At 47.1% G+C, this 26220-nt stretch overlaps 1 protein-coding gene across 8 annotated transcripts; it reads left to right on the top strand.

Annotated features, from left to right (window-relative positions):
• The first annotated feature begins 815 nt into the window (after positions 1-815).
• On the top strand, positions 816-26220 carry LOC124035775 (protein mono-ADP-ribosyltransferase PARP6). 8 transcript variants are annotated; one of them, XM_046349472.1, is made up of 24 exons: positions 816-1095; positions 2530-2667; positions 3096-3173; positions 3766-3860; positions 4053-4113; positions 4227-4317; positions 4452-4518; positions 5834-5983; positions 6735-6885; positions 16121-16252; positions 16636-16731; positions 17037-17129; positions 17226-17351; positions 17529-17594; positions 17773-17840; positions 18473-18521; positions 18639-18751; positions 20235-20307; positions 21823-21892; positions 22739-22833; positions 23732-23795; positions 23915-23999; positions 24101-24235; positions 25686-26220. In XM_046349472.1, the coding sequence occupies exons 2-23, from the start codon at positions 2665-2667 to the stop codon at positions 24201-24203; spliced, it is 1929 nt and encodes a 642-aa protein (XP_046205428.1). In that variant the 5' UTR covers positions 816-1095; positions 2530-2664; the 3' UTR covers positions 24204-24235; positions 25686-26220. The 8 variants fall into 8 exon arrangements, 7 of the variants coding, with proteins under 7 accessions (XP_046205428.1, XP_046205427.1, XP_046205430.1 ...); XM_046349471.1 differs by having other exon boundaries at positions 25088-26220; XM_046349474.1 differs by having other exon boundaries at positions 4230-4317; positions 24101-26220.

The following is a 26220-nucleotide window of genomic DNA, read 5'->3' as shown; positions in this document are numbered from 1 at the left end:
TTGTCATTATGGGGTGTTGTGTGTAGATTAGTGAGATTATTTTGTTTAATCCATTTTGGAATAAGGCTGTAATGTAACAAAATGTGGAAAAGGTCAAGGGGCCTGAATACTTTCCGAATGCACTGTATGTCCTATATTTGTCTTCAGGCAGAAAATCTTAACAAGGGTCACTGCAATTTGGGATTCCTGCCATGTCACATCAGCAAAGAGACAGCACTCCTTACTAAGAGTGGACACAGAGCAGAGCCAGAGCATAATCTGTCCATTATATTGGTCAGTACTTACCACGACCCAGGGAGCTAACCAGGCTAAACACTGATTAAGACCGTTGCACAGAGGCTAATTGCCATTGTCTCAGACGCTGACTCAGCCACTGTACGATTTCCTAAACAATATACAGCTCTATAATTGCTATACACACTGCAATACATTAAATACTGTTCCGTTGCTTCTACATTTCATGAGTTAATTAGAATGTGTTTTGTTCCTGAGGATTCACTTTATATATATTTTTTAATTTCATCTTTTAGAACAGGCGATATGTGAGCGCAACAGACAGAACGGTCCTAAAATAGTATCAGACAATAGACATGCACTTCTTTCTCAAAAAGTGATTGCTCTGGCAGAGACACAGGCACAGACTTAGAAACAGACTCAGAAACACACAGTCATCACAGCACTAACAGGACTGCCATGTTCCTCCATTTTCCTCTCGCCCTTCTCCCCCTTAGCAGAAACACAGTCAGCTGCAAGTCACATGACCAGCTGCTAGCTCCAACTGAGCATGCTCAGGCCCCTCAGTGTTGTCAGGCAAAAACTAAGACGGCAGTATGAGTCGAGATCTGCAATAGATAAACACAGACATAGAGCAGCCACCGGGAAGAAGAGAGGCTGATGCTGACAGGGAGTGAGAGGGAGGCAGCCATTTTGGCATTTACAATTGTCACTGCTGTTTTTTAAATAATTTTATTTTCATTTTTCATTCAGGGGGGACATAGCAAGGATATAAAAGCAGGTGTTCCCTTTAAGAGGGAAAGGATCAGGACCAAGGACAGCATCCTCCATCTTCATCCTCCATCTCCAGCTCCTGTATAGGTAAGCGTGTCAGCCGGAGGAGAGGTGGGGGAGGGGGAAAGCTGCATGCCTCTGCGTGTGTTTAATTCTCATTGAGTGGATGAGGGGAGGGCGTCAGTTTGCATCTCTATCTGTATGTGAGATGACAGAGAGAGGCGAGAGGGGGTCGGGACATGGCAATGTAGGCGGGAGAGGAGGAAGGGGGGGTGATAATGGTGAGTGGTTTTGGGGGGGGGGGCTTTCCAAAAGAGAATTGCTGAACATCCAGGAAATATGGAAAACCATTAATAGCAATAGGACGCATGATAAATACACTATAGTTGAAGTGGAATGTGGTCTCGCTAGAGGCATTTTCTGGTGAAACAAAATGGCTCAGTTTTGGGGAGAGATGAGGTCGCTGAACTGAGTAAGCACAGAAGAAGAAGGGAGAGAGACAGAGAGAGACAAAGTGTTTCTTCATTTTTACTGACTCATACGTATCTGGCAGAGGAGGCATCGTTGGATTTGTCGTTGACTCGAACAGCCACAGGCTGTGTATGTTAGCGAGTTTATTAGCGGGTTCTGTGGCAACAGCCTGTATTCAACTATGAGCATCGTACAGTAGTCAGGAGACCATTACCATTATGTATTGCCCTCAGTGCATGTTGTGTTTAGCTTAGGGGACACACTGTCTGATGTGTTTACATCTGAATGTAAAGATATGGCAGCTGGTATATGTGGAGGGAAGTACGGTATAATCTGGAACACGATTGTGTTTTTGTTGGGAGCTGTTAGGGATATATCACAGATTCAGTTTGTCTATCTAGCACAGTGATCTCATCCTCTGAGGACATTGTGAGGTCTGAGAGCTTAATGACTGATTATGATTGCTCTGTTGAAATATCACCATTTTAGGATGCTGAGAAAATGCCCTGAGAGAAATATATCCCTCCCTGGCTTTAACTCCTAATTCGGCCAGGTAAATCTTTTGCACAATTTCAATGATTGTTCCTAACAAAGACGATTCCTAAACTTGAGAGTGCAGGTAATACAATGAAGTGATTTCATCAAACGGACGGCCCTTTCCTTACCTTTTGCGCACAGATTGAAAAGGTTAGATGAAGATTCTGTTGAATATTCAGATGACCTAAACATAAAATTGTGCACAAAGCACAAACACATAAAGCCTCTCTCTCCCACACGCTCTCCGTCTTCACTGTGGGTAATGGGAGGGTGACAGACGGCAGAAGTGGCTGTTGCTAGGATACATGGCACGGTGGAGTGCAGATGATTGAAAGAAAAAGGGAAAAGGAGGCCACCATTAGGAAGTGGCAATGCGGAAAACGTCATTGCATCACTGTTTAGTAAGCTGTGTTTATTAAAGGTAGATGCTTCGTTAAAAAAAATGCTGAAATAAGAGACATTACTGTAAGATTATTGTTCGTGTTCCTCCTGTCTCTCGTGCCAAATGGTTAGGTACCACGGTTTGAGAGGAAGTCCGAGTGACCAGGCCAGACTTCAACCTCAGTCCCTCCACCTACATGGAGCTCAGCTGTTATGGATGGGAGAAGCCTAACCCTGTCTGAGAAACCCCTATGAACAATAGACACAATGGTGAGACAACTCTTATAACACCATATCCAATGGTAGTATCATAGACGTAGTACTGTAGTCTCTGTTTATCATCAGACTGCAGTTATCATAATAGATACAGTCGGAATGGCTGATGTAGGTAGATATTTAATAGATATATAAGGCGTGATGCCTTGCTGTCGATAGCTACTAAGCCAAAACAAAAACATAATAGGGAATCGTCGTGCATGTTTTGCAAATAAATGTATTGAATATATGTGGCTTATTTCATGTCCAGTTGTACTTTGTTTATCCAAATGGATCTCCGTCCGTCCCTTTGACGTGACATAAAAAGCTTTATTTTGAAGTCTTTGAAGAACTGGCAGCTAAATGGACAGAGAGAGAGAAAGGATGGGAGATGGAGCGATAATACCTAGAATGGCGTTTCACATCTGTCTGTATGCCTGCAGGACATCAAAGGCCAGTCCTGGACTGATGAGGAATCAGATGGGGAGAATGAGTCGGAGCAGTTCCTCTATGGGATCCAGGTACCCAGGCTGTCATGACATCCTCCCAGGCCTCATATCCCTCCCAGAGGGCAAACCGGACAAAATGTCATAATGACATCATTTCAACCAGTTTTGCCCACTAGGCTCTTTGGTCCAATACAATCAGAATCATCACTTGGGGTCTTCAGAACTCCCCGTAGTGGTCCTCAGAAACTGCTATCTTATTACATCAAATCCTATGTGACATACACAATATGTTCAACTTTCAATCAGCTTTTTACAAAAAGTTATCTCTAAAGGCTCGGTTTGAAAGTACTGTAAATTCAGTCCGGTTTTAAAAGCCTATTCTCCATTGGATTCAGACCATCGACCAAGAGATGAGAGCCTGTTTGTCGGCACTGATATATGTGTGTGATAACGAGACAGATAGAAGATCGAACTAGAGATAGAGAGACACACAGATACAGTCCTGTGAGACAGCAGAACTGGAGACTGGCCCTGTACCTTGTCTAATACTACAGTCATTTCATACATGAGTATCAGAGCTAGCTGATATTACTGTAAATGGAGGCTACAGCAGCATCTCCATGGATAATTCAGTGGTCTGACCTGTGCCCCTCCCGGCCTGTAGGGGAGCTGTGCTGCTGACCTGTACCGACACCCCCAACTGGATGCAGACATCGAGGCAGTGAAGGACATCTATACCGACAGTGCTGTCTCTGTCAGGTACTACAGTACACACACAGTCGCCACAGCCAAGTCTGGAAACCAAGACCACTGACTGTTATTATCATGATCAGTAAATACGTTGCTCCAGACAACATCAGACCCACTGAGATGTCAAGTTTCTTAGCATGGAAAAGCTGATCAGTTTATGTGATTATTAAATCTGTATGTTTGCTATTCTTCTTCTTTCAGAGAGTATGGAACCATTGATGATGTGGACATTGACCTTCAGATTAACATCAGTTTCTTGGATGTGAGTTTTCATTTTATTTTCTATGGGCATTCCAGTATTACAATTCATCATGGTAGACAGTGTATGTGTATATCATATGTGTGTGTGTGTGTTTGTGTATGTGTTTGTTCTAGGAGGAGGTGGCAACAGCCTGGAAGGTCATCCGAACAGAGCCCATCATTCTGAGACTGCGCTTCTCACTCTCGCAGTACCTAGATGGACCGGGTGAGCAGAGCCCCAGTGGCTGTGTGTGTGTGTGTGTGTGTGTGTGCGCAAGCGTTTGCCTGCCTGTGTTTGTGTAATCAGAGCTGAGTTCTTCACTCCTATGTGTTGCATAATAATGAGTCATCTATTCTCAGAACCGTCAGTGGAGGTGTTCCAGCCCTCCAATAAAGAGGGCTTCAGCCTGGGCCTGCAGCTCAAGAAGTGAGTCCTACTCGAGTCACATGCCACTCAGTACGATTCCTCACATTCTGGTTCAGAGAGGCTATCCACGGGTCCTACACTAATTTCACAAGATTTCCACCATTTTCAATGACACCTATACAACTTCTACTATCTATGCAAAAGTATGTGGACGCCCCTTCAGCCACACCCATTGCTGACAGGTGTATAAAAATCGAGCACACCGCCGTGCAATCTCCATAGACAAACATTGATAGTAGAATGGCCTTACTGAAGTGCTCAGTGACATTAAATTGTCTGCCCTAGAGAGCTGCCCTGGTCAGCTGTAAGTGCTGTTATTGTGCAGTGGAAATGTCTAAGAGCAACAGTGGCTCAGCCGCAAAGTGGTAGGCCACAGAATGGGACCGCCGAGTGCTGAAGCGTGTAGCGCCTAAAAATTGTCTGTCCTCCTTTGCAACACTCAGTATTTGAGTTCCAAAATGCCTCTGGAAGCAATTTCAGCACAAGAACTGTTCGTCAGGAGTTTCATGAAATGGGTTTCCATGGCCAAGCAGACGCAAACAAGTCTAAGATCACCATGCGCAATTACAATTGTCGACTGGAGTGGTGTAAAGCTCGCCACCATTGGACTCTGGAGCAGTGGAAACGTGTTCTCTGGAGTGATGAATCACACTTCACCATCTGGCAGTCCGACGAACAAATCTGTGTTTGGCGGATGCCAGGAGAGCCCTACCTACCCGAATGCACAGGGCCAAATGTAAAGTTTGAAGGAGGAGGAATAATGGTCTGGGGCTGTTTTTCAGGGTTCGGGTTAGGCCCCTTAGTTCCAATGAAGGGAAATCTTAACGCTACAGCATCCACAATTCTGTGCTTCCAATTTTGTGGCAACACTTTGGGGAAGGCCCTTTCCTGTTTCAGCATGGCAATGCCCCTGTGCCCAAAGCGAGGTCAATACAGAAATGGTTTGTCTAGATCGGCGTGGAAGACTGACCTCAACCCCACCGAATACCTTTGGGATGAATTGGAGCACCGATTGCGAGCCAGGCATTATCGCCCAATATCAGTGCCCGATCTCACTAATTCTCAATGTGGTTGAATGGAAGCAAGTCCCCTCAGCAATGTTCCAACAAGACTGTAGGCTGTTATAGCAGAAAGGGAGTGACCAACACCATATTGATGCCCATGATTTTGGAACGAGATGTTCGACGAGTAGGTGTCCACATACTTTTGGTCATTTAGTGTATATTATGTACCTAAATGTCCAGTAGAGTCAATGACATCTGCTAATTTCGTCCGAATTCAGTGATTGTGACTGGTTGTGCTGTCTGCCCTGTAGGATCCTGAGTACGTTCACGTCCCAGCAGTGGAAGCACCTCAGTAATGAGTTCCTGAAGGCCCAGCAGGAGAAGAGACACAGCTGGTTCAAAGCCGGGGGAACCATTAAGAAGTTCCGCGCAGGACTCAGCATCTTCTCTCCCATCCCCAAGTATGGCTCCTATTACAGCTTCTAGTACTATCCCAGATACTATTATAGCTTCACATTCACTATCCTGGTCAGATTTCATTATCACTGTCATCTCAGTAGTCAATGGTTATGTTTACATCCATTCAATAAAACAATTCTTGTGAATACTCTGATTAAATGTAATGTTTAGATTAAAACGTTTACATGGTTTGCAAGAAGAACAATTTCGCTTACAATCCTCTATACATGGACAGGATTCCTGATGGAAAAATGTAGAAAATTGGCAAAGTTAACGGTTTATCACCGGGGACCATGTTATTTTTGGGAAGCCTATTTGAGTTTGGACATATAACGTTTTTGTGTGTAAACTATTTTAAAGACATTTTCCCGAACTCACTTCACTCGAGGGAGCTCACGCGCAGATCAAATACAACACAGGCACTCCAATAAAGGTGTTTACATGTCCTAGGTTGCTAGAAAATGGAGGTGTTTTAACTGGGTTATGCTTTTACTTTGCTTGACCTTACACAGATTAAGATAATCAGAGTAAGGTGGTTACATGACTAGTGCCAAACTAGTATTTGTCATAATTAGCTTAATATCAAATTATTAGTGTGCATGTAAACATATTCACTAATTCGTTCCTCTGAACTTTCGTGTTTGTATAATTTTCTTCCATAGGTGTCTGAATGACTGTCTGTATGTGTATGTGTTGTATACTTCCAGGTCTATCCATTAATGGTCTCTGGGTTGTGTGTCTGTGTGTTCCCAGGTCCCCCAGCTTCCCTCTGATCCAGGACACGGTTCTGAAGGGGAAGCTGAGTGTTCCAGAGCTGAGGGTGACCCGGCTCATGAATCGCTCCATCTCCTGCACCATGAAGAACCCCAAGGGGGAGCTGTTCAGCTACCCCCCAAACAGCCAGGTCGGAGGTTACCTCCCCTCACCACCACCATCACACACCCCTCTCCTGACTGGCCCTCTTACCCCTATACACATCAGCACAGACAACACAATATTTATTTATTTTTTATTTATTACGTTGATTTGGACAACAATAACATACATCTCAGAAGTGAGAAGTGATGCGTTGTACCAGATTTAGCTAACAGCTAACTTACATCTGCAGTCCCCGGGCAGGTGAACATATAAACATGGAAACATTGTATCCAAAAGAACAACATACATGCGTCAGACATGTTCAAAACAGCAGTCAGGACATGCAGACACGTTTCAAAACAGAGGTCAAGACAATAAACGTAAAAGTCATTCCACATATTGTTGTTGGACCTGAGTTGTAAAACACAAATCACACTGCGTGCACAATTATTAGGCAAATTGTATTCCTCAGGATAAATGTTATTGTTGAACAGACAGAATGCTCTCAGTTAATCCAAAATGTTATTGAACCTCCAACCTGAACGTTTAACAAAGGAAATGTGAGTTTTGTCTTTCTCAGGGAAATATATGTGTGCACAATCATTAGGCAACTCATTTGCAACAATTATTTCTCCCATTTCACTTGTTTATTCTCAATTTTTAGAGTAAGTGTAACAAATAAGTAACAGAAAATGGCAATTAAATAACATTTTGGGCCTTTCAAAAATATTCAGTGACCAATATAGCCACCGTTCCATCCATGGAGTCTGTCAGATTCTTGATCTCCCAAATTTTGCTCAAAGAGGTGTATTGTCTTCCCTCACTGTAAATCTCAAGTTTGAGAAGTTCTCAATAGGATTTAAGTCAGGTGAGGAAGGGGACCAGATCATTATTGGGGCATCTATGAGGCCCTTGCTGGCTAGCCAAGCAGTGGAGTACTTGGATGCATGTGATGGAGCATTGTCCTGTATAAAGGTCATGGCCTTCCTGAATGCTGAGGACTTCTTCCTGTACCACTGCTTGAAGAAAGAATGTTCCAGAAACTGGCAGTAGGTTTAGGAGTTGAGTTTCAGTCCATCTTCAACCCCAAAAGGTCCAACTACCTCATCCTTAATGATAGCAGCCCATACCAGTACCCCTCCTTCCACCTTGCTGGCGCCTGACTCAAAGTGGTGGCCTGTGTCCATTACTGATCCAGCCACGGGCCCATCCATCTGGTCCATGAAGAGTCACTCTCATTTCATCTGTCCATAAAACCCGAGAAAAATCTGTCTTCAGGTGTTTCTTTGCCCAATCTTGACGCTTCAACTTGTGAATCTTATTCAGTGGTGGTGGTGTTTCAGCCTTCTTGACCTTGGCCATGTCCCTGAGCACTTGACACCTTGTACTTCTGGTAGGTTGCAGTTCTGGAATATGGTGGCACTGGAGGATAATGGGTTCCTGGTAGCTTGACTTTTAATTCTTCTCAGCTCTGGAATATGGTGGCACTGAAGGCTAATGGGTTCCTGGTAGCCTGACATTTAATTCTTCTCAGTTCTGGAATATGGTGGCACTGGAGGATAATGGGTTCCTGGTAGCTTGATGTTTAATTCTTCTCAGTTCTGGAATATGGTGGCACTGGAGGATAATGGGTTCCTGGTAGCTTGATGTTTAATTCTTCTCAGTTCTGGAATATGGTGCCACTGGAGGCTAATGGGATCCTGGTAGCTTGATGTTTAATTCTTCTCAGTTCTGGAATATGGTGGCACTGGAGGATAATGGGTTCCTGGTAGCTTGACTTTTAATTCTTCTCAGCTCTGGAATATGGTGCCACTGGAGGCTAATGGGATCCTGGTAGCTTGATGTTTAATTCTTCTCAGTTCTGGAATATGGTGGCACTGGAGGATAATGGGTTCCTGGTAGCTTGACGTTTAATTCTTCTCAGTTCTGGAATATGGTGCCACTGGAGGATAATGGGTTCCTGTGGTGCCACTGGAGGATAATGGGTTCCTGGTAGCTTGACGTTTAATTCTTCTCAGTTCTGGAATATGGTGGCACTGGAGGATAATGGGTTCCTGGTAGCTTGACTTTTAATTCTTCTCAGTTCTGGAATATGGTGGCACTGGAGGATAATGGGTTCCTGGTAGCTTGACGTTTAATTATTCTCAGTTCTGGAATATGGTGCCACTGGAGGATATTGGGTTCCTGTGGTGCCACTGGAGGATAATGGGTTCCTGGTAGCTTGACGTTTAATTCCTCTCAGTTCTGGAATATGGTGCCACTGGAGGATAATGGGTTCCTGGTAGCTTGACGTTTAATTCTTCTCAGTTCTGGAATATGGTGCCACTGGAGGATAATGGGTTCCTGGTAGCTTGACTTTTAATTCTTCTCAGCTCTGGAATATGGTGCCACTGGAGGCTAATGGGATCCTGGTAGCTTGATGTTTAATTCTTCTCAGTTCTGGAATATGGTGGCACTGGAGGATAATGGGTTCCTGGTAGCTTGACTGTCATGCAGGTGAAAGAGGACCCAAAAGCGACTTAACAGAAACAGAGTTTATTCAAGTCCAAACAGGGAATAACAGAAATCCTCTAGTCTGTAGAGGGAAATAACAGGAGAAGCGGCCACAGACTGCAGGTCGCTTCGGGTAGGCGCAGGCCGTAGTTGACAGAGACACCTGCTCACACGCAGCATCTGATGAAGGCAAAAAACACGACAGGACAGGGCGATACACAATCACAGCAAAAACACGACAGGACAGGGCGATACGCAATCACAGCATGGTGAATACTAAACAAGGAACCGACGGGACAGGAACGGAACACAAAGGAATAAATAGGGACTCTAATCAGGGGAAAGGATCGGGAACAGGTGTGGGAAGACTAAATGATGATTAGGGGAATAGGAACAGCTGGGAGCAGGAACGGAACGATAGAGAGAAGAGAGAGCGAGAGAGTGAGAGAGGGAGGGGAGAGAGAGGGATAGAAAGAGGGAAAGAACCAAATAAGACCAGCAGAGGGAAACGAATAGAATGGGGAGCACAGGGACAAGACATGATAATAAATGACAAACATGACAGTACCCCCACTCACCGAGCGCCTCCTGGCGCACTCGAGGAGGAATCCTGGCGGCAACGGAGGAAATCATCGATGAGTGAACGGTCCAGCACGTCCCGAGACGGAACCCAACTCCTCTCCTCAGGACCGTAACCCTCCCAATCCACTAAGTATTGGTGACCCCGTCCCCGAGAACGCATGTCCATGATCTTATGTACCTTGTAAATAGGTGCGCTCTCGACAAGGACGGGAGGGGGAGGGAAGACGAACGGGGGTGCGAAGAAAGGGCTTAACACAGGAGACATGGAAGACAGGATGGACGCGACGAAGATGTCGCGGAAGAAGCAGTCGCACAGCGACAGGATTGACGACCTGGGAGACACGGAACGGACCAATGAACCGCGGAGTCAACTTACGAGAAGCTGTCGTAAGAGGAAGGTTGCGAGTGGAAAGCCACACTCTCTGGCCGCAACAATACCTTGGACTCTTAATCCTGCGTTTATTGGCGGCTCTCACCGTCTGTGCCCTGTAACGGCAAAGTGCAGACCTCACCCTCCTCCAGGTGCGCTCACAACGTTGGACAAACGCTTGAGCGGAGGGAACGCTGGACTCGGCAAGCTGGGATGAGAACAGAGGAGGCTGGTAACCCAGACTACTCTGAAACGGAGATAACCCGGTAGCAGACGAAGGAAGCGAATTGTGAGCGTATTCTGCCCAGGGAGCTGTTCTGCCCAAGACGCAGGGTTTCTGAAAGAAAGGCTGCGTAGTATGCGACCAATCGTCTGATTGGCCCTCTCTGCTTGACCGTTAGACTGGGGATGAAACCCGGAAGAGAGACTGACGGACGCACCAATCAAACGACAGAACTCCCTCCAAAACTGTGACGTGAATTGCGGGCCTCTGTCTGAAACGGCGTCTAACGGGAGGCCATGAATTCTGAATACATTCTCAATAATGATTTGTGCCGTCTCCTTAGCGGAAGGAAGTTTAGCGAGGGAATGAAATGTGCCGCCTTAGAGAACCTATCGACAACCGTCAGAATCACAGTCTTCCCCGCAGACAAAGGCAGACCGGTAATGAAGTCTAAGGCAATGTGAGACCATGGTCGAGAAGGAATGGGGAGCGGTCTGAGACGACCGGCAGGAGGAGAGTTACCCGACTTAGTCTGCGCGCAGTCCGAACAAGCAGCCACGAAACGGCGCGTGTCACGCTCCTGAGTCGGCCACCAAAAGCGCTGGCGAATAGACGCAAGAGTGCCTCGAACACCGGGATGACCAGCTAACTTGGCAGAGTGAGCCCACTGAAGAACAGCCAGACGAGTGGAAACAGGAACGAAAAGGAGGTTACTAGGACAAGCGCGCGGCGACGCAGTGTGCGTGAGTGCTTGCTTAACCTGTCTTTCAATTCCCCAGACTGTTAACCCGACAACACGCCCATAAGGAAGAATCCCCTCGGGATCAGTAGAAGCCACAGAAGAACTAAACAGACGGGATAAGGCATCAGGCTTGGTGTTCTTGCTACCCGGACGGTAAGAAATCACAAACTCGAAACGAGCGAAAAACAACGCCCAACGAGCTTGACGGGCATTAAGTCGTTTGGCAGAACGGATGTACTCAAGGTTCTTATGGTCTGTCCAAACGACAAAAGGAACGGTCGCCCCCTCCAACCACTGTCGCCATTCGCCTAGGGCTAAGCGGATGGCGAGCAGTTCACGGTTACCCACATCATAGTTGCGCTCAGATGGCGACAGGCGATGAGAAAAATAAGCGCAAGGATGAACCTTATCGTCAGACTGGAAGCGCTGGGATAGAATGGCTCCCACGCCTACCTCTGAAGCGTCAACCTCGACAATGAATTGTCTAGTGACGTCAGGAGTAACGAGGATAGGAGCGGACGTAAAACGTTCTTTTAGAAGATCAAAAGCTCCCTGGGCGGAACCGGACCACTTAAAACACGTCTTGACAGAAGTAAGAGCTGTGAGAGGGCAGCAACTTGACCGAAATTACGAATGAAACGCCGATAGAAATTAGCGAAACCTAAAAAGCGCTGCAACTCGACACGTGACCTTGGAACGGGCCAATCACTGACAGCTTGGACCTTAGCGGAATCCATCTGAATGCCTTCAGCGGAAATAACGGAACCGAGAAAAGTAACGGAGGAGACATGAAAAGAGCACTTCTCAGCCTTTACGTAGAGACAATTCTCTAAAAGGCGCTGTAGAACACGTCGAACGTGCTGAACATGAATCTCGAGTGACGGAGAAAAAATCAGGATATCGTCAAGATAGACAAAAACAAAAATGTTCAGCATGTCTCTCAGAACATCATTAACTAATGCCTGAAAAACAGCTGGCGCATTGGCGAGACCGAACGGCAGAACCCGGTACTCAAAATGCCCTAACGGAGTGTTAAACGCCGTTTTCCACTCGTCCCCCTCTCTGATGCGCACGAGATGGTAAGCTTTACGAAGGTCCAACTTAGTAAAGCACCTGGCTCCCTGCAGAATCTCGAAGGCTGATGACATAAGGGGAAGCGGATAACGATTCTTAACCGTTATGTCATTCAGCCCTCGATAATCCACGCAGGGGCGCAGAGTACCGTCCTTCTTCTTAACAAAAAGAACCCCGCCCCGGCCGGAGAAGAAGAAGGCACTATGGTACCGGCGTCAAGAGACACAGACAAATAATCCTCGAGAGCCTTACGTTCGGGAGCCGACAGAGAGTATAGTCTACCTCGAGGAGGAGTGGTCCCCGGAAGGAGATCAATACTACAATCATACGACCGGTGAGGTGGAAGGGAGTTGGCTCGGGACCGACTGAAGACCGTGCGCAGATCATGATATTCCTCCGGCACTCCTGTCAAATCGCCAGGTTCCTCCTGAGAAGTAGGGACAGAAGAAACGGGAGGGATGGCAGACATTAAACACTTCACATGACAAGAAACGTTCCAGGATAGGATAGAATTACTAGACCAATTAATAGAAGGATTATGACATACTAGCCAGGGATGACCCAAAACAACAGGTGTAAACGGTGAACGGAAAATCAAAAAGAAATAGTCTCACTGTGGTTACCAGATACTGTGAGGGTTAAAGGTAGTGTCTCAAATCTGATACTGGGAAGATGACTACCATCTAAGGCGAACATGGGCGTAGGCTTCTCTAACTCTCTGAAAGGAATGTCATGTTTCCGAACCCATGCTTCGTCCATGAAACAACCCTCAGCCCCAGAGTCTATCAAGGCACTACATGTAGCACCCGAACCGGTCCAGCGTAGATGGACCGACAAAGTAGTACAGGATTTTGATGGAGAGACTTGAGTAGTTGCGCTCACCTGTAGCCCTCCGCTTACAGATGAGCTCTGGCTTTTACTGGACATGAATTAACAAAATGTCCAGCAACTCCGCAATAGAGGCACAGGCGGTTGGTGATCCTCCGTTCCCTCTCCTTAGTCGAGATGCGAATCCCTCCCAGCTGCATGGGCTCAGTCTCAAAGCCAGAGGAGGGAGATGGTTGCGATGCGGAGCAGGGAAACACCGTTGATGCGAGCTCTCTTCCACGAGCCCGGTGACGAAGATCTACCCGTCGTTCTATGCGGATGGCGAGAGCAATCAAAGAGTCCACATCTGAAGGAACCTCCCGGGAGAGAATCTCATCCTTAACCACTGCGTGGAGTCCCTCCAGAAAACGAGCGAGCAGCGCCGGCTCGTTCCACTCACTAGAGGCAGCAAGAGTGCGAAACTCAATAGAATAATCCGTTATGGACCGTTCACCTTGGCATAAGGAAGCCAGGGCCCTAGAAGCCTCCCCACCAAAAACTGAACGGTCAAAAACCCGAATCATCTCCTCTTTAAAGTTCTGGAACTTGTTAGAGCAATCAGCCCTTGCCTCCCAGATAGCTGTGCCCCATTCTCGAGCCCGGCCAGTAAGGAGTGAAATGACGTAAGCAACCCGAGCTCTCTCTCTAGAGTATGTGTTGGGTTGGAGAGAGAACACAATCTCACACTGCGTGAGAAAGGAGCGGCACTCAGTGGGCTGCCCGGAGTAGCAAGGTGGGTTATTAACCCTAGGTTCTGGAGGCTCGGCAGGCCAGGAAGTAACAGGTGGCACGAGACGTAGACTCTGGAACTGTCCAGAGAGGTCGGAAACCTGAGCGGCCAGGTTCTCCACGGCATGGCGAGCAGCAGACAATTCCTGCTCGTGTCTGCCGAGCATGGCTCCTTGGATCTCGACGGCAGTGTAACGAGCGTCTGAAGTCGCTGGGTCCATTCCTTGGTCGGTTCCTTCTGTCATGCAGGTGAAAGAGGACCCAAAAGCGACTTAACAGAAACAGAGTTTATTCAAGTCCAAACAGGGAATAACAGAAATCCTCTAGTCTGTAGAGGGAAATAACAGGAGAAGCGGCCACAGACTGCAGGTCGCTTCGGGTAGGCGCAGGCCGTAGTTGACAGAGACACCTGCTCACACGCAGCATCTGATGAAGGCAAAAAACACGACAGGACAGGGCGATACACAATCACAGCAAAAACACGACAGGACAGGGCGATACGCAATCACAGCATGGTGAATACTAAACAAGGAACCGACGGGACAGGAACGGAACACAAAGGAATAAATAGGGACTCTAATCAGGGGAAAGGATCGGGAACAGGTGTGGGAAGACTAAATGATGATTAGGGGAATAGGAACAGCTGGGAGCAGGAACGGAACGATAGAGAGAAGAGAGAGCGAGAGAGTGAGAGAGGGAGGGGGAGAGAGAGGGATAGAAAGAGGGAAAGAACCAAATAAGACCAGCAGAGGGAAACGAATAGAATGGGGAGCACAGGGACAAGACATGATAATAAATGACAAACATGACATTGACGTTTAATTCTTCTCAGTTCTGGAATATGGTGGCACTGGAGGATAATGGGTTCCTGTGGTGCCACTGGAGGATAATGGGTTCCTGGTAGCTTGACGTTTAATTCTTCTCAGTTCTGGAATATGGTGGCACTGGAGGATAATGGGTTCCTGGTAGCTTGACTTTTAATTCTTCTCAGTTCTGGAATATGGTGGCACTGGAGGATAATGGGTTCCTGGTAGCTTGACGTTTAATTATTCTCAGTTCTGGAATATGGTGGCACTGGAGGATAATGGGTTCCTGTGGTGCCACTGGAGGATAATGGGTTCCTGGTAGCTTGACGTTTAATTCCTCTCAGTTCTGGAATATGGTGCCACTGGAGGATAATGGGTTCCTGGTAGCTTGACGTTTAATTCTTCTCAGTTCTGGAATATGGTGGCACTGGAGGATAATGGGTTCCTGGTAGCTTGACGTTTAATTATTCTCAGTTCTGGAATATGGTGCCACTGGAGGATAATGGGTTCCTGTGGTGCCACTGGAGGATAATGGGTTCCTGGTAGCTTGACGTTTAATTATTCTCAGTTCTGGAATATGGTGGCACTGGAGGATAATGGGTTCCTGGTAGCTTGACTTTTAATTCTTCTCAAGTCTTTTGCTGTTCATTCGTTCTTTACGCCCCCAGTTGACTATTCGCAAACAAAACGTTTGATTGTCCGGTGGTCATGCCTCAATAGTTTAGCTATTTCAAGAGTGTTGCTTCCGTCTGAAAGGCATTTTTCCATTTTTGACTTTTCAGTCTCAGTTACATCTCTTTTTTGGCCCATTTTACCTGAGGTAATGAAGCTGCCTAGTAATTATACCTTGATATAAGGTGTTATTCACTTTCACCACACCCTCCCTCATTACACAAATACATATCACCTGAAAATGATTCGATCCAATAAGCATTCAAGTTTATATGGTTTGGAGCTGGAAAATGTGCTTAGAAATAATGATAAGATAAGAATACTCACTTGCCTAATAATTGTGCACACAGTGTATTGCACAGAGCCCAATTATTGCACCTCATGAAATTCCACATGTGTGTTTTGATGGGTATTCTATTGCATTAAAAATGTCGCTGTGAGCGTACAGCTAGCTAGAACAGCCAAACACAATACATCATCCATATCAGAAAGTGCATGAATTCAGAGAAATACTCGTAACAAACAACTATTTCCCCATTCTATTATCCACACTATCTAATTGTTTTCTCGCTTTGAACTACCTGACAACTTTGGATGTTCCCCTCCCCCAACCAACACACCTACAGTACTGTACCTACCTTCCTTCCTGAGCCTCTCCCTACCCATACCTGACCACGGCTGGCGCCGTGTCCCATAATGCTTTGTCTTCACTGTACCCATCAGACTGTGGCTGTCCCGGCGGCCAGGGCCCCAGCGCAGATTACCACGAGGCAGCTGATTGAATTGTTTTTCTCATCCCAGGCGGGCGGACACTGCAAGAACATCCCTACCTTGGAGTATGGCTTCTTAGTACAGGTAGATAAGACCTCAAGGACAAAGCTAGGGCCCTAAACAGGCTTTTAGTTCACTCTGAACGTCCTTCCAAAACAACTCCAAAGCACAAACACTGATAGGACTATCAAGGGTCAATCACACGTACAGGAGTTAGAAGACATAGTATGTGCTTAAAGAAGGGCTCCACCTCTGTTTGTTTGATTCATGAAAGTTGAAATGAGGAAGTGTTTTATCTTTATATTTAATGTGTATGATGGGTTTGTTTCAACCCTGTGTAAAGTGACAGACTAAAGCGTTGATAAGAGGCCCAGTCAGCTGATGATGTCATCATAGGATAGTGATATATGGTGCTGGAGGAGAGGAGGGAGCGATTGGCAGGAAAACCATGTTTTGTCTCCCGACAGATAATGAAATACTCGGAGCAGAGGATCCCCACTCTCAATGAGTACTGTGTGGTCTGTGACGAGCAGCACGTCTTTCAGAACGGATCCATGTTGAAGGTAGACCACATTAAAAAAAGACATACAGTGTGAAGTGAACGTTATAATGTAAACGTTTCAATTCAGTTATGAGCAAGTTTCTCTGTTTCACTCAGATTGATGTTTGTTTGTGTATGTGTGTACCACTTGCCCTGTGTGTGTGTGTGTGTGTGTGTGTGTGTGTGTGTGTGTGTGTGTGTGTGTGTGTGTGTGTGTGTGTGTGTGTGTGTGTGTGTGTGTGTGTGTGTGTGTGTGTGTGTGTGTGTGTGTGTGTGTGTGTGTGTGGGGGTGTGGGGGTGTGTGGGGGTGTGGGTGTGGGTGCGCAGCCAGCTGTGTGCACTAGAGAGCTGTGTGTGTTCTCCTTCTACACTCTGGGGGTGATGTCAGGAGCAGCAGAGGAGGTGGCCACTGGAGCAGAGGTGACTGCCTGACTAACAACACACACGCTTTCTCTATCCCCCTGTCTGTCACTGTCTATGTGGTGATAACTGATGGGCTTTCATGTTGATCCCTAGGTGGTGGATCTGCTGGTGGCTATGTGTCGGGCTGCTCTGGAGTCTCCTCGTAAAAGCATCATCTTTGAACCCTACCCGTCTGTGGTCGACCCCAACGACCCCAAGACTCTGGCCTTCAACCCAAAGGTTACCCACTGTTGCTATGGTTACACACCACGATACATGTTGTCTGGTATATGTGATAACATTCTAGAACATTCTTTGGGCTCATTGAATGGGTTGTAGGTATTAATCCAATGTTTTTCTCTCTCCCTGTCCTTCTGACGCCTGTCTCTGTGGCTCCATCTTGCTCCCTGGTCACAGAAGAAGAACTATGAGAGATTGCAAAAAGCACTGGACAGTGTCATGTCCATCCGCGAGATGACCCAGGTACTGAGGCTGGGGGAGGCTGGGATGAAGGAAGGGCAGTCCTGTGCTGGACTTGGGCTGTAAAAAAGAGACTATATATGTGTTGCTGCGTTGAGTCGTCTCCTTGTCATACTTAGATCTGGTAGTCTAGTGACGAAAGGATAGTGGGGTGTGAAATAATGAAAGCTGTCTTTTCCAGGGCTCATATCTGGAGATTAAGAAACAGATGGACAAACTGGACCCCCTGGCTCACCCTCTACTGCAGTGGTAGGTAGAAGGTCTCTGCTTACACCTCCTGCAATCTAAACCTCCGAACTTGTTCTGCCTCTTTAACTAACCTGTTTTTCTTCTCCCCGCCCTGTCCCATCCTCTCTCCTCCCTCTCTCCCTCTCCCCTCTCTCTCTCCCTCTATCCTCCCTCTCTCTCTCCCTCTATCCTCCCCTCTCTCTCTGTCTCTCTCTCTCTCTCTCTCTCTCTCTCTCTCTCTCTCTCTCTCTCTCTCTCTCTCTCTCTCTCTCTCTCTCTCTCTCCCCCCCTCTCTCTCTCTATCCTCCCTCTCTCTCTCCCTCTATCCTCCCTCTCTCTCTCCCTCTATCCTCCCTCTCTCTCTCTCTCTCTCTCTCTCTCTCTCTCTCTCTCTCTCTCTCTCTCTCTCTCTCTCCCCCTCTCTCTCTCTCTCTCTCTCTCTCTCTCTCTCTATCCTCCTCTCTCTCTCCCTCTATCCTCCCCTCTCTCTCTCTCTCTCTCTCTCTCTCTCTCTCTCTCTCTCTCTCTCTCTCTCTCTCTCTCTCTCTCTCTCTCTCTCTCCCTCTCTCTCTCTCTCCTCCCCCTCTCTCTCTCTCTCTCTCCCTCTCTCCCCCTCTCTCTCTCCCTCTCTCTCTCCCTCTCTCCCTCTCTAGGATCATATCCAGTAACCGATCCCATATCGTCAAGCTGCCTCTGAGCAGGGTATGAATAACACAGATCTCTGGTGTCTGCTCTTCCTCGTAACTGTTGCCGTGTGTTCTCCACTACATGATTCTCTATTCTCTCTCTCCTTCCCTCCAATCTCTCTCCCTCCTATAGCAACTGAAGTTCATGCACACATCCCACCAGTTCCTTTTACTCAGCAGCCCGCCTGCCAAGGAGGCACGCTTTCGCACGGCCAAGAAGCTCTACGGCAGTACCTTTGCCTTCCAGTGAGTCCCATATCTCTCCCCTAATTGTGCCGCTCCCCTGTAGTGGCCCCATATACAGTATATGGCAGCACCAACCTCCCCTTAACCATAGACTCCCACATACAGAATAGGTACTATGTTTTATTAAGTTTGAGATAACTTTATTCGTAAATTGTACACAAAGTCCAACTGAAATGTATCCCATCCCCTCCCAAAGACACTCAAACATACAGGTTGGAGAGGTTGGAGCAGGGGGTTGCCACACTGGGCGCCCGTGGAGCAGTTGTTGTGAGTGGTTAAGTGCCTTGCTCAAGGGTACAATGGCAGGCAACGCATTTATGAATACATACCCGCATCCTCCGGTTGCCAGCTCACTTCCACATCGATTTTCATTTTCCCGTCAGACCCAGGATTCAAACTAGTAACCCTCCGGTTGCTGGGTCGCCTCTCTAACTTCTAGGCTACCTGCCGCCCGGTCTTATAGACAGAGACAACACATAATATAGTCCCACATAGCTGGTAGTTACAGCATCCACCAGCTGACGGCACAGTGAGCAGACACCACACCCTGTTTTCCCAGCAGTACTGGGTCCCTGATGTAGAGACATCAGTGTGAGCGACAGACAGAGTCAGACAGCCATGCCGAAAGGCAAATCAAATCAAATCAAATGTTATTTGTCACATACACATGGTTAGCAGGTGTTAATGCGAGTGTAGCGAAATGCTTGTGCTTCTAGTTCTGACAATGCAGTAATAACCAACAAGTAATCTAGCTAACAATTCCAAAACTACTACCTTATAGACACAAGTGTAAGGAGGATAAAGAATATGTACATAAAGATATATGAGTGATGGTACAGAGGCACGAAGCAGAAGCAAGCATGGGACTATCTCAAAGCAATCAGAACTGTCTCTGTCCCTCAGGGAGCTAGCTGAATTCAATTCAACGACCACTCCTCTTGAACTTTGTCTCTGCTAAGAATAACAGCATGGCTACCCTGTTTCACCCCTGGGGGTTTATTTGAGGACAATAAGAGATGAGAGACGGTACAGTTTGATGTATTCCCACTGAGACGTCTATTCACGTAACATCCTGCTGTTGAAATGAGAAGGAGGGGTGATGTAATATCAGGAGATTTCTGAGCTGTTCTTGTGCTTTAGGTCCTCAGCCATCCTGCTGTTTTTAGCAAACAAACACGGCAAGTTTAGAAAATGTGAGAAAATAGAATTACTATCCCATACAATCAGCCAAAAACACAGTGGAAACAGACTTATTGCATTGCCAATAAGATGTAGATATCTCACGGGCATGAATGCTTTACTCGAGGTACAGTATAACAATCTGTCCATAAATGGTTGGCATGCAAACGTGGAAATAATGATGTTTTGAACGATCTCTGCACAGCGTTGTTGGAGCCTTTAGAAAGCACTGGCCCTGTTTGAGGATGAAGTGTTCAGTATTCACAGCTCTCCTTATCTCTCTCTCTCCCTGCACCTGCTCTAGTGGTTCCCATATAGAGAACTGGCACTCCGTTCTGAGAAATGGACTAGTCAATGCCTCTTATACCAAACTGCAGGTATGTAGATCCAGCAGTTGGCTGAACTAAGACGCATCCTCCCTTGGACAGCGCCTGTCTGTCCTCCTCACACACAGTGCAGGTTGGCTGTCCAGCTGATCCATTTTGACAGTAACGGATGCCAGGTTTCTCTCTCATTGTATTGCCAGGCCCACCGGTAATTTTCCCCTGGCATATGTCGAGCACTTCCTGTTTCCTGCTCTGACAGCAGTGGACGCCACGCCTCTTCCTGTCCTGATAGAGAGGCGGAGGGGCTGTGTTGTCTGCTGGGGGGCTGGGGGTTACCAGTCGGCCTGGCTGGAGGCGTGGCTGCCTGGGTAGACCACTAAGAGCACTGAGTAGACTAGGTCAGAGGTTACGACTGCTGCCCCGCCCCATGTCTGTTTCGCTATGAGGATCCACAGAGTGGGTGAGTAGGTGAGTGGGTGAGTAGGTGAGTAGGTGAGGGATCCAAGGAAGGTCAGTAACGGTCATCACCTATACTGTCTCTCTTATTTACCTCTATGCTGATCCTAATGATGTTTAATATGTATATGACTGAACCTCCTGGTAGTCCAAGACCCGGTACAAGACATTAAACCACATGCATGACAATCTACTTCTATGTCTATAGACTCTTAGGTTCATAATGTATTCACCTTTGAAACACACCATCTCGCTCCTTCCTGTTGTTGTATTATGCCGTATGACCGGGGAGAAGTCAGCAGGGTGTTTGTTGTCAGTGAGTGGTTTATTATGAGCATATTACAGTATTAGAACCTTTGTTGTTAGATCTTTGAAGACTCGTCTTTCATCCCCTTGTTCTGCATCCCTCGTGCTCCCTCTCCCTCCTCCTCACCTTGAGCGTTTGTTTGTTCATTCTCTCACCCCTTCAGCTTGCACAGCAAATCTCATTGTGTCTCTGTCTCCGAGCCCTCCTTCTGTTTTCCAAACTCAGAAGGGATTCTTCTTTCTCCATCCAGTTCACCCTCCACTCTCACAAAGTATTTCTGTGGGTGTCACCTCTCCACTGGAGCTGGAACCCCCTCTGCTCTGCCATGGATGTCCATCAAACATTCCCCGTCTTCTTCACCCTCTTCCTCCTCATCCTCACCTTGTTCTGTCGCCGTGCGTTCTGATGCAGCTCCACGTCCTTATGGATGATTGACATGAATGTTCAACACAAGGCTTCAACATGGACATTTGTTACCTCACCTCAACATCTTATGAGGTCTCAGTGGGGAGTGGAACAGGAGACTATGGGGTCCAACAATAGTCAATGTATTGCACTTTAGGCAGGTGTCTTTTTCTATTGTACTTCACCTGGTGGTGTCTCTCTTGTGTGTGTGTGTGTGTGTGTGTGTGTGTGTGTGTGTGTGTGTGTGTGTGTGTGTGTGTGTGTGTGTGTGTGTGTGTGTGTGTGTGTGTGTGTGTGTGTGTGTGTGTGTGTGTGTGTGTGTGTGTGTGTGAGAGCGTGTGTGTGTGTGTGTGTGGTGGGCTCTCAGTGATTCTTCCCCTTGCTCTTTTCAACGCAAGCTGCATGGTGCAGCCTATGGAAAGGGTATCTATCTCAGCCCCATCTCCAGCATTTCCTTTGGATACTCAGGTAGGAAGCCAAGGCCTGCTCTCTCTCTCTCTCTCTCTCTCTCTCTCTCTCTCTCTCTCTCTCTCTCTCTCTCTCTCTCTCTCTCTCTCTCTCTCTCCTCTCTCTCTCTCTCTCTCTCTCTCCTGTCTCTCTCTCTCTCTCTCTCCTCTCTCTCTCTCTCTCTCTCTCTGTCTCTCTCTCTCTCTGTCTCTTTGTCTCTCTGTCTTTGTCTCTCTCTCTGTCTTTGTCTCTCTCTGTCTCTGTCTTTTTCTCTGTCTCTCTCACCCCTCATCCTTCAAACTGTTGGTTGTGTCTGCTCTGTTCAGCTGACTTGTCTCTGACTTGTGTCTGCTCTGGTACAGTCCATCTTCATCTTTGGGTTGGGTTCACCTACCTGTGCTGTCCCTGCACTACATTGTCCTGTGTGTCCACTGTGGGGCTGCTGGTCTGGTCTGTATGTGTCTGGCTCTGTGCATTGCATATCACACCGTGCTGTGATCATGTAGTCATCTGATATCATCTAGTTTTGTGTGCATGTGTGTCTAGGTCTAACTGGGTAAGCAAGCAGCCATCTTTAAGTAAGGTTGAGCAATACCCTGACCCTATGCCATCCTCCCTCACCTGTTGTTCCATCAACAGAACTCAACGTATGTTCAGCTGATGACATGTTCTCAGCATCCTGTACAGCTCTGACCAGCTTTGCGTTTGTTCCCATCCGTGTGTGTGTGTGTGTGTGTGTGTGTGTGTGTGTGTGTGTGTGTGTGTGTGTGTGTGTGTGTGTGTGTGTGTGTGTGTGTGTGTGTGTGTGTGTGTGTGTGTGTGTGTGTGTGTGTGTGTGTGTGTGTGTGTGTGTGTGTGTGTGTTCAGGGATGGGTAAAGGACAGCACCGCATGCCCACCAAAGATGAGCTGGTGCAGCGTTACAACCGAATGAATACCGTTCCACAGGTGCAGTGTCTGATGGTGAGAGACTCATACACATAGGACCTACAACCAGTTGCCCTGTTGAGACGTGTCCGGGCCTGACATCATGCTCTGTGTTGACTGCCTCCACTGACATCATGCTCTGTGTTGACTGTCTCCACTGACATCATGCTCTGTGTTGACTGCCTCCACTGACATCATGCTCTGTGTTGACTGCCTCCACTGACATCATGCTCTGTGTTGACTGCCTCCACTGACATCATGCTCTGTGTTGACTGTCTCCACTGACATCATGCTCTGTGTTGACTGCCTCCACTGACATCATGCTCTGTGTTGACTGCCTCCACAGACATCATGCTCTGTGTTGACTGCCTCCACTGACATCATGCCTGTGTTGACTGTCTCCACTGACATCATGCTCTGTGTTGACTGCCTCCACTGACATCATGCTCTGTGTTGACTGCCTCCACTGACATCATGCTCTGTGTTGACTGCCTCCACTGACATCATGCTCTGTGTTGACTGTCTCCACTGACATCATGCTCTGTGTTGACTGCCTCCACTGACATCATGCTCTGTGTTGACTGCCTCCACTGACATCATGCTCTGTGTTGACTGCCTCCACAGACATCATGCTCTGTGTTGACTGCCTCCACAGACATCATGCTCTGTGTTGACTGCCTCCACAGACATCATGCTCTGTGTTGACTGCCTCCACTGACATCATGCTCTGTGTTGACTGTCTCCACTGACATCATGCTCTGTGTTGACTGTCTCCACTGACATCATGCTCTGTGTTGACTGCCTCCACTGACATCATGCTCTGTGTTGACTGTCTCCACTGACATCATGCTCTGTGTTGACTGTCTCCACTGACATCATGCTCTGTGTTGACTGCCTCCACTGACTTCATGCTCTGTGTTGACTGCCTCCACAGAGCCGTCCTATTCTGTCAAGGTTTCTCCAGAGCCGGAATCTCAACTGCATTGCCCTTTGTGAAGGTAAATACTGTACCACATGAAATGTATAGACGAGCTGGGTCAATTTGAGCCCTTGTTCTTGGTCGTGTTGTGGTGTGTTTTGTTAACCCCTTCCATGTCTCGCTGTCTGCCTGTCTCAGTGATCACGTCCAAGGACCTGCAGAAGCACGGCAACATCTGGGTGTGTCCTGTGTCCGACCACGTTTGCACGCGCTTCTTCTTCGTGTGAGTAACACGACTCTTATCGTTCCCCTAGAAATCGAGGTGACGCACAGCTAACAGACGCATCGCTTCACCCGATGTGACCGGTCACCTCTGTGTTGCAGGTACGAGGACGGCCAGGTGGGAGATGCCAACATCAACACCCAGGAGCCCAAGGTGCAGAAGGAGATCATGCGTGTGATCGGCACTCAGATCTACTCCAGCTAATGGAGGCTCCCCGGGGGCCCTTGGAGGAACAGGTCTGTACTGAAGATATGAATACAGACAGACATTTGGGAGACACAAACTCAGACCAGATGAGGGAGGTTGATGATCTTTACGCCTCATATCTACAGTCTCGTTCCCTTTCCTCACTTTATATTCCACTGCTTTCTGTTCTCACTGTGTAGCAGTTCCTCCTTTGTGCTCCAGTGAGCCACACCCGTGGGCTAGATAGTGCTGGAGAACACAGGGATGAATGAAGGAAACCTTAGCTGGACTGGTTTGCCACACACACACACACACACACACCCGCACTCTGAGCTGAAGCGCACGAACACACTCACTTCCCTTTCAGCCCCTGGTATCTCATTTCCTCCTGAGCCACTGTCAAGACTCATCCACTCTCTTTTATCAGCTGCAAATGTGAGAATCCTTTGGACTATGTATCTATATTCATCAGTTCTCATTGTGGATATCTAGAAGGAGAACAACGAGTCATGTTTAGTTTATTACACCCCCCCTGTGGGTGTTGAATGGTGGATCTACATGCATGTAGAAGTATGTTCTTTTATTGTGTTTGTTGTAGGCATTATCTCAGTGATCCATTTATTTCCTATTCTTTGACTAATGACGTAAATTAACGGGCCAAGATGCAATTATCTCCCGGGTCAAAGCAGTGTTGTGGGTCAGTTTGTCTTCAGATAGCAGAGAGAGAGGGACCTGAAGCCCTCTGGTTGAGTAACATGATCAGATGTTGCACAGGAGAATCCATCACGGGCTAATATTGTTACCAGTCTGTCAGGAGAGACTAGTCACAGACAGACACAGCAACAGGCTACTCCTTCTGTTGACTAAAGCCTTTTCTTGTCTTCTCCTGACGTTTCATTTAGGGAAATTAGACCGGAGAGTCGAAATGATGACACAGAGAATACTGGTGCCCCCTAGACTGCTGAATCTGAGAGAGCATGATGCAAAACCCATAGCAACACTCTTCTTTGAAAAATCACACTGACAAGAGGAGCTGTTCTGCCATGGCCATAGACTTATCTTTGTGACTTGATCCATAAAGTACAGTCCATCCCACTCTGAGAGACTAGGGCAGTGACCCCAGGTGAATCCATGCCCTACAGCACACTATCCCTCCCTACTCAGAGATATAATACATGGAGTTATTATATGTCTATGGCCCTACCAACAGGACACTGGATGTTGTTGTGCTTTACTTACATATTTACGGTTTACCTTGGGGAACGGCAACCCTGTGTATAATTTACCCTGTTTATCAATTAGCTGTATGTATGTGTGGGTTATTCGTAATTTCTGTACAATCGTACATTATACTGGACATTGCACTTATTCAACATTTGCCTAGCCCAGATAAAATGTATGTTCTCTGTCTCTCTCTCTTTCTCTCTCTCTTTCTCTCTCTCTCTCTCTCTCTCTCTCTCTCTCTCTCTCTCTCTCTCTCTCTCTCTCTCTCTCTCTCAGACTGTCTCAAGGCCTACCTGTCTAGTGTGTAGAAAGACAGGGCACCACAGAAAGATTTATATTTGGAGTAAAAGTAAACTAAACTACTAAATGTCCCATATGGTGAAATGTCTTCACTAGGACATGCATACTGAACATGACTTGGCAATAGGTGCTGGGGACAAATGCAGAGCGTGGTTGGTGTTGAACAACAACAACAACAAGAGTGTATTGTAAATGTAAATATGGACCAGAGAATGAGAAATGTACTGTTGGGAGAGAAATGACTCTTATCTGCACAAGTCAAGTATTGTTTGTCGAGATGAAAAGACTGGGGGAAACACCTTACCCAGCCTTCAGTATCCAGGGCTCCTTCTGGCTGCGGTATGTCGGGCCCGTTGACAGCTGATACCTATTGTCCTGTCCCCCCATTAAGAGTGACTGTATTCAGATCCCGATCTGTTCTTGTCCCTCTCTGTCAGTGGTGTGTTCCTGATGGTGACGACGATGGAAAGATATGATGAAAGGAATGAATAAAGATTTTGCACAATTTTAA

This window comes from Oncorhynchus gorbuscha, linkage group LG05 (genome assembly GCF_021184085.1).
Source record: "Oncorhynchus gorbuscha isolate QuinsamMale2020 ecotype Even-year linkage group LG05, OgorEven_v1.0, whole genome shotgun sequence".
NCBI lineage: Eukaryota > Metazoa > Chordata > Actinopteri > Salmoniformes > Salmonidae > Oncorhynchus > Oncorhynchus gorbuscha.
This window is presented reverse-complemented; position numbering and strand designations above follow the sequence as displayed.